Source organism: Vidua macroura, chromosome 24 (assembly GCF_024509145.1).
Source record: "Vidua macroura isolate BioBank_ID:100142 chromosome 24, ASM2450914v1, whole genome shotgun sequence".
Classification (NCBI taxonomy): Eukaryota; Metazoa; Chordata; class Aves; order Passeriformes; family Viduidae; genus Vidua; species Vidua macroura.
In genome coordinates, this window is record NC_071594.1 from 1,312,187 (window position 1) to 1,327,916 (window position 15,730).

Consider the following 15,730-nt stretch of genomic DNA (forward strand, 5'->3'; position numbering starts at 1 on the left):
TGGGAAACCCTTTGAACTGAGAGAACCTCCTGTGGTGCCTTTGCCATCCACAGCAGCAGCTCCTCAGTGTTTCCCTGCTGGGGTTTGCTCAACACCCAGCACTTGCCCAACATGTGAATAAACAAGATGCCATTAAACTCTAGTAATGTGGCCCAGATAAGAGTGGGTGATAAACCACTTTGATTCATCTGCTTGTAACCTGTTAGACACCCCCTGAGTCAACAGAGCAAAAGCATCCAAACGTCATGGAGCAGGTTGACAGACCCCAAGTTTCTTTCAAATTGAGAACTTCAAGTGAAATTATTGCATTGATGTTCTTTATTTTTCCTGAGGAAAGTATTTAATTTTCAGCTGCATTCCCCCAAATTGAAATTAGAGAGAAATCTGAGTGCTCATTTCCCTATGAACTGGATTTTTGGTATTGATTTATTTTTCTTTCTGAGCTCTTTAAATTGCTTCTCGTAACATGTAATCAAAACAAGCCCTTTTTTTTTGCAGTGAAGTGGGTTTTTTTAGATTAGACACTGTGATTGAGAAAGATACAGGGAAGATGCCTGAGCAGATGTTTGTGGGAGTCTGGAACTGGCCACCTGTGAGCTGATGGAAAGAGTCATCAAGGCATGGCCCATGTGGAGGGGTCAAGTGGAGGAGTCAAGGAGGGGGCCAAGATCATCCAAGGCATAATGAAATCCTGGTGGGCCAAGGTATGGAGAAACCTCTCCAGCCCTTCCTTGCTGTGCTGGGCAGCAGGACTTGTCCTCTCTCTGGCTAGAGCAGTTGCTAGGAATTTTCTAGTTCATGACCAACTTGGCAATTTTGAACCACTCCAAGGTGCTCTGGGCAGAAAAGGAACTGCCAGTACCCATCAATGCAGGCAGCACAAATGCCTGGGAGCCCCATATCACTCTCTCCTGCCTCAAGGATCTCATCTCTCAGGCATTCCAAGGGGATTTTGGGTAATGTGGAACTTTCATTACTCATATTCCTCCTCATTGGGGAATAATCAAGGAACATCTGGGTTATCACATAGTTTGGGGCAAACAGACCTCCCTGAGGCACCAACATTATCTCAAGATATCCTGGCTTTGTCCTGCTGCCAAATAACCAGAAGACAAAAAAATATCCCTCCTGGAGCAGAAGAGTCATGCTGCTCCAGCTGGGGTGCACCCCTCAGGCTCTTTTTTGGGATGTCACCATGCATTTAAAGACCAGCCTGGCCAATGGGGCTTGCTCTTCTTTCTCTCCCTCCCATTCCTGGGTGACCACAGCTCCCCCCACCTGGAAAGCCAGCCCCTTGTTAGCAAAGCTGGGATGATCTGGCCCTGGCAGGGAACATGCCTCATGCTCTGGCTGTCTCAGAGATGCCTCTTGACCCTGACGTCCATGTCTGGAGATGTTTCCTGGGGACCACAGAACTGTGAGTCCGTGGACCAGCACCCAGGAGAGCAAGGCTTGCTTGGCTACTTCAGAGCAGCATCCCTGGACACAGGGAATTAGCTGGAAAATGGGAAAAACACTCTTTCAACTCTAATTGCAGGAAGGTTAGGGATACAGAGACACTTCTAGTAGTGTCTCATGCACAGCATAAGGGCAAGGAAGGGAACAGGAGCAAGGAGAGGTTCGGTGGTTTATGACCCAGAGAATTAATGGGGCTTTCCTGGGTCACTAGGGGGATTTGGGGTGAATCTGAGTTTGGGGGTAACAGTAGGGTGACTGGTCACGAGTTCTGGGGTGACATGACACACCTTGTCTCCATGGACAAGGATGGTTGATTGAGCAGAACAAAGGCTGGAGAACGTGGCATGGGGCTGGGGAGTGATTTATCTTCCCCAGAAATGTGGGTTAGGGGTATGGGCAGCTGGGTTGGTCCAGGTGACTCAAAGGTTGTCTTCCAACCTCTTCCAACCCAGTGGAATTAGGTATGAGGCTGAAGAAGGACAGAGGAACCAGAGGGGTCGGGGGTCACAGGGACTGTGGGAGGATCTGAGGGGCAGCAGATGGGTTGGGGGGGGTCAATGCAGGATTAACAGAGAGGGCTTGGGGGGGCGAGTCTGATGTTAATGCAGGGGCTAAGGAAGGCAAGGGGGATGAGAGGGTTCAGGGAGAATCTGTGGGGACTGGGAGGGAGTGGATGGCTGAGGAGGTGGCAGTGGAGGGGGGAAGCCCTTAGCCAGAGGGGTGCTGGTGCTGGGGACAGGAGCCATGTCCCCAAAGAAAGGTGACCTGGCCCTGGCCTACCCAGTCCTGAGTGAGCCCAAGGGGGCCGCTGGGGGGGCCGGGCCCATGTGCTGCCATCCCATAGGAGGGGGCAGCTGGGGCTGCTGAATGTGCAGGTCCTGGGTGGCTATTCCTGGCAGTCCCGCCTGCGCAGGCAGATTGGTTTGCAGGGAGGTGACAAGTGCCAGCCAAAGCCTATAAAAGTCACCCAGCCCCTGTTCTGGCTCAGTGACCTGGTTCCCCCCTCCCAGCACAGCCGTCCTGGAGCAGAGACCATTGGTCCTGAGTGGAGACCGCTGGTCCTGAGCCAGGACCCCAACCTCAGAGGCCAGACCCCAGATCCAGAGGAGAGATCTTTTGTCTGGAGCAGGAACATCAAAACAGAGCAGAGACCCCGGAGCAGAGACCCCAGAACATCCCCTTGCCAGCAATGACCGGCAAAACTGCACCTCCAGCCAAAAAACCAGCTCCAGCAGCGGCCAAGAAAAAGGCAGGGCCAGCCCCGAAGGAAGGAGCAGCCCCGAAGGAAGAAGCAGCCCCGAAGGAAGGAGCAGCCCCAAAGGAAGAAGCAGCCCCAGCCCCAGTCCCAGCTACTGAAGAGCCCCCAGCCCCTGAGCATCCCCCGGAGCAGCCCCCAGCCCCCACAGATGAACCTGCTCCCATCCCCACGGAAGCTGAAGCAGAAGCGACTCCAGTGCCTGCAGAAGGTTCCCCAGCTCCCCCAGCTGAACCCCCAGCCCCAGCCCCTGAACCTAAACCGGAGAAACCAAAGGAAGGTGAGTGGGGAACACTGGAGTGGGGAGGGGACATAAGTAAGGCTTGTAGAGGCCATGTGCCGGGGAGAAGGGATGGGAGGATGAAGTCATCAAGGATATTTTTGCAGTGGGATAGGGCTGGGGATTAGGTGGACTGAAGACAGACCTGGAGGTTGAGTGATTGCCCTCCAAGAGCCCCGGTACTCGAGCCCTGCCGTCACCACTGTGGGTTTGTTACAGAGCCACCCAGCTGCCCCTTGTCCTTGGCTGTGGAAGAAGTGAGTGAAAACTCATTCACGCTGACCTGGAAAGCCCCGGAGCAGACGGGCCGGGCAAGCCTGGATGGATATGTGGTGGAGATCTGCAAAGATGGAAGTAGGTTTGGTCTTTCCTGCTTCGCGAGCATGGAGAGATGGTACACGGCTGTGGGATGGGATGGAGCTGGATGGAACCCAGCAGAGCATTTCCCCCAGCAATAATTCCCTTTCTTTGCCCAAACGTGAATGGTTATTTCTTTTCCACGAAGGAACAGGGAATCCCATTGCCTTCAGACAGTAGTGATGGCTTTAGAAGGGGCTTGGAGCAGGTTTAGAGTCACTGCTGTGTCTAGCTCTAGGGGGGAGCAGAGACCAACAACCTCTGGGGATGGTCTCTGATGAACTCCAGATCTGCAGAGACTCGGGGATGGGATGGTATTTCAAGAAAACAGGAGGAAAAAGTTCAACCCTCCCATGTTTGCTTAAAATGAAGCATGGAAGGAATGGGGATAAAATGGGAGGATGAGGAAGGGAAGGGTCCTGGGCATGTATCAGCAGACTTGATTCTGTCTGGAAGGAAGGTGGCTGTGGTGGATGGAGGTGGGCTGGGAGGTGGCAGCAGCTGTCCAGCAATTGTCCATGGTTGTCCAGTTGTATTGCTGGGAGGTGGAATGAGGCGAGTGGATGAGGTTTGTGTTTTGGGCACTCTCGAAGCTCTGCTGGGCTTTGGGGTGAGAGTGAAGGGTCTGTGTGGCTGGGGGGATCTGCAAGGGGAGGCTGGGCTGGAGTGGTTTGGGAGACCCAGATGGCCCATGGACCTCAGGGAACTTGATCCTCAGTTGTTTAGCTTGTGACACACATGATGGACACATTCTTGGCTGTGGGAAGCTTCCATTGCTGGGCTGCAGGTGGAGAGGTTACCACGACTGGGTGGGATGCGTGAGGAGGCCCTTGCATGGGACAAGGAAAGATGCAGCCATTCCTGGAGGGATCTGTCTGACAGCCACCCTAAGGGCTCAGTCTGGCTTGCTTTGGGTCTGCTGGAGGACAGGAGAACTCCAGTCCCTCTGTCATCACCCAGGGGCCACAGGACTGCTGTATTTGGGCTGGTATAAGACTCCAGTTGGCTAAAATATTGTGAGATTTGAGTGAGGGCTGATTCGAGCAATGCCAGTGGTGAAGGGAAAGAGGATCTGGTGGGATTTGGCTGTTCCAATGGCACTGACAAGAAAACCTTCTTGTTCTGAAGGTGCACATGGAGGTTGGCACACCCTGGCATATGTGGGTCACTCTCATTGCCCACCTGGCACACCCACTCCCTGGGGGACTGGGGCAGTTTATTTTCTAAGTGAGAAACATCTTGAGAGGTTTGGCACATGGTAAAACCAGGTTAGCTGGGGCTGGGGGAGAGCTGGGCTCCAGGTTGAGTTTGAGACATCCCTTACAAGCAGGAAGAACACTTGGAGAGGTCTATCCGGCCAGGGGCAGGTCCTAAGCAGACCTTGCTCAGTGTGGAGGGGTTTGTGGAGGCCTTGGTGAGCCGCAGTGTTGTCCTGGGGCAGTGAGAGGAGCAGAGTGGCTGGCAGGGAGCTCCAGGGATCTTTCGTTTCAGAAATGCACCTGGTCAGCAGGGATGTTCTCTGGCCCGATGCCTTTTCTTGCTTCCAAATGTCCTCACGCTCCAGTGCTGAGCTCCTGCCAGCACTTCATACCCCACACTCCTTGGCAGGGATGGCCAGCCTCCCCACCAAAGTTCCTTTTTCTGCTGGTGCCCCAAATCCTTCCCCATTTCCAAGGAAAGGATTCTTTGGCTCTGGGTCTCACCTTCTGGGCCTTGATCCTGCTGCTCAGGGTGTGTCTGTCTATCCATGGCACATCCAAAGTGCTGTGCTGGGTCTGTTGCAGGTTCAGACTGGAAAACTGTGAACCAGGAGCCTTTTCTTTCCACCCGCTACACCGTCCCAAACCTCAGCTCCGGGGACAAGATCCACGTGCGGGTGACAGCTGTCAGTGCCAGCGGAACCAGCGTCCCGGCCACTCTGGAGCAGCCAGTGCTCATCAGGGAGATCCTCCGTGAGTACTGCTCCTGAGGGCACCATTTCTGTGTGAAATCTCTGTCTATCCCTGCAGCATGAGCAGCCTCTCACAGGTCCCATCCAGCCTTTGACAGATATTATTCTCAGTGACTGTGTCCAATTCCCTTGGCACAAGTTTCCTGACCTCTCCAATCTTGCTGATGTTGAAAATCTGGGGGTGAAGGACTCAAAAGGCAGAGGCACATTCCCATTTAATGGCAAGAGCTCAGAATCCACCTCCCCCTGAGCACTTCTCCTCCCCTTGGCGGTGTCATATCCTGAATATGCCACAGCACACATTGGACAGCTTTGTTTATTTAGCTCAGGGAAGTCAAGAGCTGGTTGTCTGGAGCATGGGAACTTTAATCATGCTGAACTCGCTAATGAATGAGTTGCTCCCATGCTTAGCAAGACTCAGATTCCTCTCGGGGTGCTGCCAGTGTGCAGAGCCTGATGCAGGAGGGCAGGGCCTGTTTGCACTCGCCAAACAGCAAATACGGAGTCATTTTCCCTCTAGGAGGAATTATTAATGCTCAAGTTTTCTTGTTATTCAACACATCAGATTTTTCAGCTGCTTAAAAATAGTAATACTAACAAAAGTTATTCCAGGAACCACCAGCTTTTCGTAGGAAAAGGCTTGGAGAAGACTATCAGCCCATGGAAAGGGTCCTGCAGGGTCCATCTTCTCAGTGTGCTCAGAGGAGGTGAATTTGGCTTTGGGGTGGTGGCTGCTCCTGTTCACCTCAGATCTCAAAACCATCCCACCAAACCTCATAGAACTGGGAAAATTGGGGTGTGAGGGACTGGCATGAGATGCCAAATGCACAGCTTGTGCTTTTTACGCCCTGTACCTGCTGCCTGAGCTTTGTCCCAGGCACATGTACAGGTGTAAAACCCAAAACGCTGAGAGACCCCCACACAACTTGATCTACTGGGTCTTGCTCCTTCATTTCCCTTTCCCTTTCCCTTTCCCTTTCCCTTTCCCTTTCCCTTTCCCTTTCCCTTTCCCTTTCCCTTTCCCTTTCCCTTTCCCTTTCCCTTTCCCTTTCCCTTCCCCTTCCCCTTCCCCTTCCCCTTCCCCTTCCCTTCCCTCTTCCCTTCCCTTCTCCTTTCTCTTCTCCCTTCTCCTCCCCTCCCCATCTGTTGCCTTCTGGCCTTCACATTTTCTCTAGGCCTGCATTTTGTTCATCTCATCAGTTCATTTATAGCACCCCAGGGGATTTTAAATAGCAGCAATGGGACAGCATTAACAACAGGTGGGATGAGTGGGCTTGAGAGGTGGAGAGAGACAAGGAGAAACCAGATGAAGGATCAGTATGGGAGTCACAGTTTGCAGGGAACAAGGGCAGGAAAAAAGGCCTTCCTCACCATGGCACTTTGTCACTGGGGGGCCACTGACCTTGGCCAGCCCAGTCCCTCTGAGAGAGGCACTGGAGAGCTGGGGAAAACGTCTATGAATTAACATTCCTCCCCGAGCTCCGGTTTCCCTGCCCTGCTGAGACTGATGAGCCCAAGTGGCAGCACAGGGGATGGATCCCTGCAGGAATCACAGCACGAGCAGAGCAGGGAGCGTCTCAGCTGTCAGGGAGGGCCAGCTGGGACTGCCGGGCCTCCCTGCCCAGCCCTCACAGCTGTTTGGCTCAGGCCTGGCTTATTCTGGCCAGGCCCTCTCCCCAGGGTTAAGCTCGTGCACATTTAACCCGGGCACAGACTCCCAGCTCCTTCACGAGGGGCTCCAGAGGGATCCCTGGGTATCACTGAGCCAGCAGAGTTGTACAGCTTCTGTTCCACCCTGGGAAGGGGACATGCTCCATGAACATTATCCAGTGGGGATTTTGCTTGTCTTTGTTATGTTTCCTTGGGGATGTTTGCCTTTGTCATGAGCCTTAGGCTTCCACGACTCTGGTATCACCAGGCACCTCCTTGGTGTCTCAGAGGCCTGGACTGCACAGGGAAGGTGGAGGTCAAGCCTTGTCCTTGCTGAAAGCTGGGCTGTGTGCCTCCGGAAAGTCAGGGGGAGAAACATTTCCCAACTGGAAGATGCTGTTCCCTGCCTTGTTACAATATAAGTTGTGGCTCTTCTGGTTGAGGCCAGGCTGTCTCCGTGGCGGGCAGTAATGAAGAGGGGTGAATGATCCATCAGAATGCTGCCCTTGGGTTGTGACTTGGGATCTCAGGGATGGCTATCACTCCGGGGTGCAGGCAATGGGATAGGCCAGCACAGCCCTGCAGGGGAGCAGAACTGTCCAGGAGATGAGAGGGAGAAGGTGCATTTTCTTGGTGGCCAAGCAGGGGTGTGTATGGGGAGGGTCAGCCAGCTGAAGAATGGGAGTTCCTTGTCTCCCAATGTGAATTCCGTCCCCAGAGCTCCCGAAGATCCGCATGCCTCGGCACCTGCGGGAGACTTACATCAGGCGTGTGGGGGATGCTGTGAACATCATGATCCCCTTTCAGGTACGTGGGTGATTTGGGCTTTCATCCGCTGAGCATTTCACTCCAGATTACCTCCTGCAGGTTAGCTTATGGGTCCAGCTGTGCTCTGACTTGGCCTGGTGGCTGTGTCTTATGGGCCAAGGGTGGGTGATGGGGTGGGAATCTCTCTCCTCTTCCTGCCCAGATCCCATTTTCCCCCTGCTACATCTTTGTTGATGATGCTGCAGTGGGACAACCCCAAACACATCAGGATATGGACTGGCTCAGATGATAAGTCCAGTTCAGCTCATGCTCCTGGCCAGGATCTGGCCACATGCCTTGGGACCCCACAGCACAGCCCTGGGGTCCCTAGAAGGGACCAGCTGCCTTTGGAGGAGAGCAGCCCCAGGGCTGTGTGATGGTGGAGCAATGCTGACACTGGTGGGCTAGCCTGGAGGTCGTTTCCTCAGCTATCTCTCTCATCATGTCTGGGACATCACCAGAGCATCTCCACCGTGGCAGCTGGCTCTGAACCGTGTTGGGCAAGCAGAGGGAGTGAGAGGTCCCTGAGCTGAGGGGCTTGTGCATGCCATGTCTCACAGACAGTTTGGACTCTGTGCTGGCTGTGCTCCAGACATGAATTTTCCCTGTATGCTGAGTTCAAGCCCTTGTGCTAAGCTGGAGCCTGGGCTCAGCACCTGGGCCATGAGAGCACAGCTGTGCCCTGGCAAGTACAGCTGGGCTTGCTCCATATGAGGACCTTGGGGAGCCAGCATGTTCCTACCTCATCCCTGGAGCCTGATGGCTTCCCATTAGTGACTCTGACAGGAATCAGCTGTAGCTTCTTTTCCAGGGGCTACTGGATGGGAGACGTGGCACTCGCTGGACACAGCGGGGTGGCTCTGCCACCCATCCTTCCCAGCAGGACCTGCTGGGACCATGTGCCCAAGTGGCTCCTGACCTGCCTTTTGCTCCAGGGAAAGCCGCAGCCCGAGGTGAGCTGGACCAAGGGAGGGCAGCCCCTGGACACCAACCGCATCAACATCCGCAACACGGCTCGGGACACCATCTTCTACATCCGCCAGGCCCAGCGCGGCGACTCGGGCAAGTACGAGCTCACCGTGCAGATCAACGGAGCCGAGGACAAGGCTACCCTGGACATTCAGGTGGTTGGTAAGCTGAGGATGGGACCCTCCAGGATCACTCTGGGGCTCATTTCTCCTCCTTAGTTGGGTAGGTCTTGTTTTGGGTGGGATGAGATGAGCAACAAGGCAAGGGGCTCTGGAGTCCCTGTTCCAGTGGGATCCTCAACAGGATCATGCATGTGAACTTCTCTGGTTGGGGATGCAGAGTTTCTGCTAGCCTTGCCCCTCACAGCTTCTCATCCTTTGTGTGCTGCATCAGGGTGAGAAGAGATTAAAAGCAAAGTCAAGGGATGGTCAAGGTACAGAATGGGGGGGGGGAGCAAACTGGGATGTCACCCTGAGGGCGTTTGTGTTTGCAGAGCCACCCAGCCCTCCCCAGAACCTGAAGCTGGTGGATGTATGGGGCTTTAATGTGGCCCTGGAGTGGACCCCCCCTGCGGACAATGGGAACTCTGAGATCAAGGGCTACAGGGTGCAGAAGTCAGACAAGAAGAGTGGGGTGAGCCTGGGCACTCCTGCTGCTGGTGATGCCCTGATGGGAGAGGGACTGGTGCACTCCCTGCCCCACCCCACGCCTTCTCCATCCTTGTCACAGCCTGTCATTCCTCACTGCTCTCTTTTTTCCTCCTTTTTTTCCTTCCAGAAATGGTTCACGGTGCTGGAGCGCTGCACCCGCACCAGCTGCACCATCTCCGACCTCATCATTGGCAACACCTACTCCTTCCGAGTGTTCTCCGAGAACATCTGTGGGCTCAGCGACAGCGCTGCTGTAGCCTCTGGGGTGGCCTACATCGAGAAGACAAGTGGGGACATGTCCCTGGCTGAGGGGCTGGGGAGGGTGGTATCCAAGAGTGGTCCTGACCAGTGGGCCCCTGGGGCTTCCTTGGAGCTGTGTTGATGCTGCTGGGCTGGTCCCCAGGACAAGACCAGCAGGGGTGAGGCTGAGCACCCCCAGGGTCCAGAGGTCCCCTGCCCCCTCTCTGCACCTCATTTCTCCTCTGGGGAAAGCTTGTGCCATGGTCAGCCCCCTGAGAGGAACCAAGGCATGGACATCCCTGGGATGAGATGGAAGCAGGAGCTGGGAAGGGGCAGAACAGCCTTGGCTTTGTGCCCACAGCTCAGGGCCAAATCTCCAACCAGCCCTGCTCTCCCTCCATCTCTTTCTGTCCTGCTCCCTGGTAGCACACAGTGACCTAGAGTCTCTGCCATCTGCAGAGCTTCCCTACAACTCTTATTTCTGCGGATGAGATTTGGGGATGGACTGGGAGGTTCAGAGTGTGCCTGGCCTGGGTCTGACCTGCTGCACACAGGATGTGTCACAGTGGGGTTAGCATCCCCCTGTTCCTTGCAGGGCCTGGGCACTACCATGTCATGATTGGTTGAGGAAACAGGGCTGCTCTGAACTGAGGGCCAGGTCCTTGGGTCAGGCCAGGTGACATCTGGCTTCTTGCAAGAGGGAACAGAAGTGGTTTGGGGTAGCTTGTGCTGAATTCCTGTGTTGGTCAGCCTGGGAGCCTGAGGTCTGCCTCAGCTAGAATTAATTATTTCCTTAGAAACCACTTACCAGCCAGAGAAGATCCCCCAGCGGGACATGATGGAGCCTCCAAAGTTCACACAGCCCCTGACAGACCGAACGACTACACGGGGCTACAGCACTCACCTCTTCTGCTCCGTCCGGGGCTTCCCCCAGGTCAGTGGCTCCTCCATGGACAGTATAACCTTGGCCTGGGGACACCAGTGGGGTTTTTTGCAGGGTGGCTGGAGGTGTATGGGACATGGTTGGTGCTGTTGGATTAGGGTTGGCTGAGGTTAAGGGGCTGAAGCTGCCCTCTGAGTCAAACTGTGGCACATTTGGGGTGTTTCTGCATGGAGATGAGTGACTGGTCTTAAATCAAGTCATGTCCTGCTTCCTCTGTGCTGGGGGAGGAAGGGTAGAGCAGTGCTTAGTGCTCACAAATGGGAGATTTGGATCTTCAAAATACTTCTGACTGTGAATCCCACCGTGGCCACAAGCTTTGGGCAGGGCCAAGGCAAAGGCAGAGAGAGGTGGCTGCATTTTGGGGACAATTAGATTTCTCATTTCTCTCCCTGCTTTAAACTTTCAGCCCAAAATCATCTGGTTGAAAAATCAGATGGAGATCCGGGAAGATCCCAAATACATAGCATTGATTGATCAGGGTGTGTGCTCCCTGGAAATCCGCAAGCCTGGCCCTTTTGACGGGGGTGTCTACACCTGCAAGGCTGTGAACCCCCTGGGGGAAGCTTCAGTAGACTGCAGACTGGATGTGAAAGGTGAGAATGGCTTATGGGGAAGGAGCAGCAGGAACCCTTGCCTGCCTTTTCCAGGTCCCACTTTCCCAGTGCTGAGGTTTGTCCCTGTTTTGTGTTGATCCTGGTTGTGAGGGAGTCTGAGGACACTGGGCAGCCCTGTGGAGCTGCACCTTTGGGCTTCTTGGGTTTATGGTCTTGAAGCATCTCGAAATCACTTTTCCTTATTCATGGGGAAAAAAATGGGGAGGAAACCAGAAATGGCAGAGCCAGAGGAGCTGCTAGAGGCCTGGCCCAGCACTGGCTGCCCCTGCTCTTGTCCTAGGCATGGGGGGGTGTGTGTGAACCTCCTCCCCTGCATCTGGGCTGCTCTGATTTAGGTCTTAGCATCCTACCCATGCTTCCCACTCACATTTCCCTGACTCAGCAGAGCATCCAGAGCAGACCTGCCCCGTGTTGCTCCCACAGCCCCTCCTTGGCCCATGGGAGGATCAATGCCCACACACCCTCTGCGTGTTCCTGTGCTGGCCAGGTGTCCTTATATTTCCCCTCCTGTGGCTTCCAAGCACACTGCTACCCCCAGACAAGCTCTGCCCCACTTCCCATGCAGGCAGGGTTCCAATCTGGCAACCCCAGCACCCCAGTCCCTGTGGAAGCTCTAGGGGCTGTTGGTGTGGGATGGGGTACATGGTACAGGGTCAGTGCTCAGCTTTGTGGGAGCTGCTGCTGGACCCTCCAGGAGTGCTGACCCAGCTGCCCCAGTCCCGTGGCCCCACAGGCACATCCTCAGTGCAGCTGTGCAGGGGCTCTCAACAGAACAATGGTCTGGGTGGAAAGGGATCTCAAAGCTCACCCAATCCCACCCCCTGCCATGAGCAGGAACACCTTCCACTATCCCAGATTGCTCAAGCTCCATCCAGCCTGGCCTTGGACATTTCCAGGGATCCAGGAGCAGCCACAGCTTCTCTGGGTAACCTGTGTCAGGACCTCCCCACCCTCAACAGGGAACAATTTCTTCCCCATACCCCATCTATCTCTGCTGTTTGGCAATAGGAAGCCATTCCCCTTGTTCTGTCACTCCAGATCCTTGTCCAAAGTCCCTCTCCAGCTCTCCTGGAGCCCCTTTAGGCACTGGAAGGGGCTCTGAGGTCTTCCCCAGAGCCTTCCCTTCTCCACATGAACACCCCCAGCTCTCCCAGCCTGGCTCCAGAGCAGAGGGGCTTCAGACCTTGGAGCAGCTCCATGGCCTCCTCTGGGCTCACTCCAGCAGCTCCACATCCTTGCTGTGCTGGAACCCCAGGGCTGGAGGCAGCTCTGCAGGTGGGGTCTCACCTGAGCACAGGGGCAGAATCCCCCCTGCCCTGCTGCCCATGCTGGGGGATCAGCCCAGTTGGCCAAGGAGGATGAGCTGGGGACACAGAGCACCTGGGAGTCACCCAGGCTGGGATCTCAGGGGACACTGGCCAGGAGCAGGCAGTGATGGTGGAGTGTGGGATTGCTTGGAGTAGGTGTGTACAGGGATGGGGTGTGCAGGATTGGGATGTGCAAGTGCACATTGGGGTGAGCACACAGCACTTTTGGGAGTCAAAAGGGGAGTAAGACAAGAGGAGTTCAAGGGGTTTTTGTCTCCTGTGCTCTCCTACAGTGCCCAAGTGAGGACAGATCGGAGGACAAGACAAAGAGCAAGGTAGGTCTGGGATGGGGCACCAGGATGGAGGGAAGGTGGATCACTTCAGGGGGCTGGAGTGGGCTGAGTGTCCTGGATTAGCCTTTGTGACCTGCTCAGGTCTTCCTTGTCCCATGGCTGGAGATGCATGGGTGGGATGGGATGATGAACCTGAGGGAAGCCTGTCCCTTGGCAAGGTGGAGGGAGGGCTGTAAATGTGGCTGGGTTTGTCTTGCATTAGAGCTGTGGCAGGGACGTGCTTCCCACCCACCCCTGACCAGGGCTCTCTTGGTGCCCTTGCAGGACTCGGATCTCGCTCCTTTTCCCAGGTGGATCCCGCAGGTGCCAGGCAGCAGCGGGGCAGGTGCTGATGCCCCTGGCCATGGTCTCTGCTGCCTGCTGTGCTGCCCCTCCCTGGCAGTGCTTTGGGGGCTGCACCTCAGCCTGCCATGGCATGGCCCTCTCTGAACCTGTCATTAGCTGTGACAATAAAACAAACCCAGCTGAGGGGCTTTGGTCCTAATAAAAGCCACCAAAGCCCTCTGTCCTGCTTATTGTGGGGTTGGCTTGGGTGGGGGCTTGTGGAGAGGTGCCAGGGCTGCTGTTGGGGTCATGTAGGATCCCACCCAACCAAGGGTGGAGGAGATGGGTTTTCAGCTTGGAAAGGAAGGACCAGCTTTGTGAAACACATAGAGAGATTACTGAACCAAAAGGAGCCCAACAAGGAGAAAGAGAATGCAGAAAGATTTCCTTCTGGAGCAGGGGAATGATTCTGGCTGGGGAAAAAGAAATGCCACATCAGTGTTGCAGCATGTTAGTGCTTCTTTATTGAAGCACAGTTGTTTTATCCACACCAGTGAGGCAGTGATCCAGCCAGGAACTGCCACCTCCCCATGGTGGGTACAGGATGTGTTGATGTGTTATCCAGAGGAGGGCACTTGTCCCTGTGAGCTGGTGGCTCATGTGCAGGGTGAGTTATCACTTGAGCTCTGGGCCAGCTCAGGGCAGACACTGGGTGTTACCAGAGCCCAGAGGGACCCATGGAACACAAGGTTACCTGGGATCAGCGGCGTGGGGTGATCTCTCCACCAGCACGACCTCCCCCCTCACGAGGGCACGAGGGTAGGAGCTCTCCCAGCTCCGTGGCAGCTCTGTCATGGGGCCAGGCCCACATCCAGCCCATGTCCTGGCTGGTCCTGGCATTGCCAGTGTAGATGCAAATCCAGCCTGGCATCCACAGATCAGAGCCCATCCTGCCCTTGGTGCCATGGAGAGCAAAACTGGGCAGTGCCTGTGATTAATCAGACCCCTCTCTGCACCATCTCTCCTGCAGCACCTCTGCTTTGTCTCCATCTGTCCTCAGGCACCTACAGCCCAAGATGAAGTCCAGGGAATGTTACTGGTCCCATGAGGCTCAGTAATGGTGCAGCACTGTCCACACCAGGGTTGTTTCCACCATCAGAGGGCATTGTCAGATTAATTTTATCCCACTGCTGGTCAGGATGGATTTTTGAGGTGGTTGGTACTGGTGGTAATGCCACCGAGCAGAGGTTGCAGTCCCAGCTGGCAAGTGCAGAGCTTGTTTTCCCTAGCATGCTCACACCCAAGCCCTAGACCCTGCTGGGGGTGTCCTGTCCCCCTTGGTGTCCCTGGTACCTGGGCACGTGGCCTTGGCCAGTGGGATTCTTTCAGGGACAGGGTCTGGAAGCAGACTGTGAGCTGATCTCCAGGACTCTGTCATGCTGCATGCTGTGCCTTTTCTAGGCCCTTATTTCAGTCCTACAGAGCACAGACTGTGTTTGTAACCCCACAGAGGATGGAGGTGGGTGTCAACATCCACTTTTAGTGAGGGCTCCCTGGGACAGGTCTGGAGAGCACAGAGTGGAAAAATCCACTGGATGCTATTTTTAATGAAGCAACCATTCACATGCCCTTTAATTTATGAGCATCCCAGTTGCCAGGTTCCTGGTTACCTTAGCAAGGATCAGGCCAAAGGGTCAATTCCAGAAAAGCAGCAGAAATAAGATCTAAGTGGGAGTCAGAGCTGGGCAAACAGCAGCATGAATCTGAAGGCAAGGTGCTGCGGAGCCAAGGGACCATGGCCTCGGCCTGGGGCCCTCTCTTGTCCTCACTAACCTGGGGTTGCAGCATCCTCAGGTACCACTGATATTGGTGCTCCATGAGACCTGAGGCTCTTCCCTCTGCCCTTTCCAGGAGATGCTGGCTCTGGCCAGAGCTGGCACAGGACGTGGCAAAGTGAGGGCACGGGAGTCACTGCACTGGGCAGAGGAGCCATTGGGCAAATGAGGTGAGCCAAAGCCTCACCCTCATGTGAGAGGTTCAGCGCTCGCCCCAGGGCACCTGGTGATGCCTGGGAGGGGGGTGTGGGCTGAAGTCCGTGGGGAATTGCTGTTCCCAAGGGCTCAGCACCAGCACAGCACCATCTACACCATGGGAGGGTTGGGAGGGTGTTCAGGACCCCTCTGCTCTGATGAGGACTAGGGGAAGGATTTTCTCCTGTCCTTGCCATTTTTTTCCTGCTCTGCTCCTATTTTTACGAGTGTTGTCTGAGCCAGGAGCCTGGAAATACATCAAGGCCCCTGCAAAATGTGGGTGGCTAAGCCTTTCATCTCTCTTCCTTGCTGTCCTCCTTATCCCTCCGAGCTAAACAGAGCTGGCTGCAGCAGTGAAGAAGGGACTCCTGGCTGCCCCAATGCCTGTGCTGCACACTCCCAACATTGCTAAAAATCACCCATAAATCTCACCCATCCAAGGTCCTTCTCCTCTCTGCACCCCCAGTCTCTGTGGGAACTTGCTGCAGTCACTTTGCTCATTGCTGACGTCCCCTCTGAGGAGCACGACCCTGCTGGGGCAGGGCCAGGGCCGTAGGACCTTGTTTCCAATGGGAGCCTGGTGAACAAGGGATGCTGATAAG

At 55.1% G+C, this 15,730-nt stretch overlaps 1 protein-coding gene across 1 annotated transcript in view; it reads left to right on the forward strand.

The window, feature by feature from the left end:
- The window catches only part of MYBPH (myosin binding protein H), a 26,333-nt gene extending 13,036 nt beyond the window's left edge, over positions 1-13,297 (forward strand). Inside the window, exons 2-12 of the mRNA XM_053998349.1 lie at positions 2,469-2,993; positions 3,213-3,347; positions 5,135-5,302; positions 7,670-7,758; positions 8,694-8,889; positions 9,221-9,360; positions 9,505-9,664; positions 10,415-10,551; positions 10,967-11,153; positions 12,775-12,816; positions 13,099-13,297. Of these exons, the coding sequence (XP_053854324.1) occupies positions 2,648-2,993; positions 3,213-3,347; positions 5,135-5,302; positions 7,670-7,758; positions 8,694-8,889; positions 9,221-9,360; positions 9,505-9,664; positions 10,415-10,551; positions 10,967-11,153; positions 12,775-12,785 (1,569 nt within the window). The 5' untranslated portion in view covers positions 2,469-2,647 and the 3' untranslated portion in view covers positions 12,786-12,816; positions 13,099-13,297. The remainder of the gene's footprint in view (positions 1-2,468; positions 2,994-3,212; positions 3,348-5,134; positions 5,303-7,669; positions 7,759-8,693; positions 8,890-9,220; positions 9,361-9,504; positions 9,665-10,414; positions 10,552-10,966; positions 11,154-12,774; positions 12,817-13,098) is intronic.
- The last annotated feature ends 2,433 nt before the right edge of the window (positions 13,298-15,730 follow it).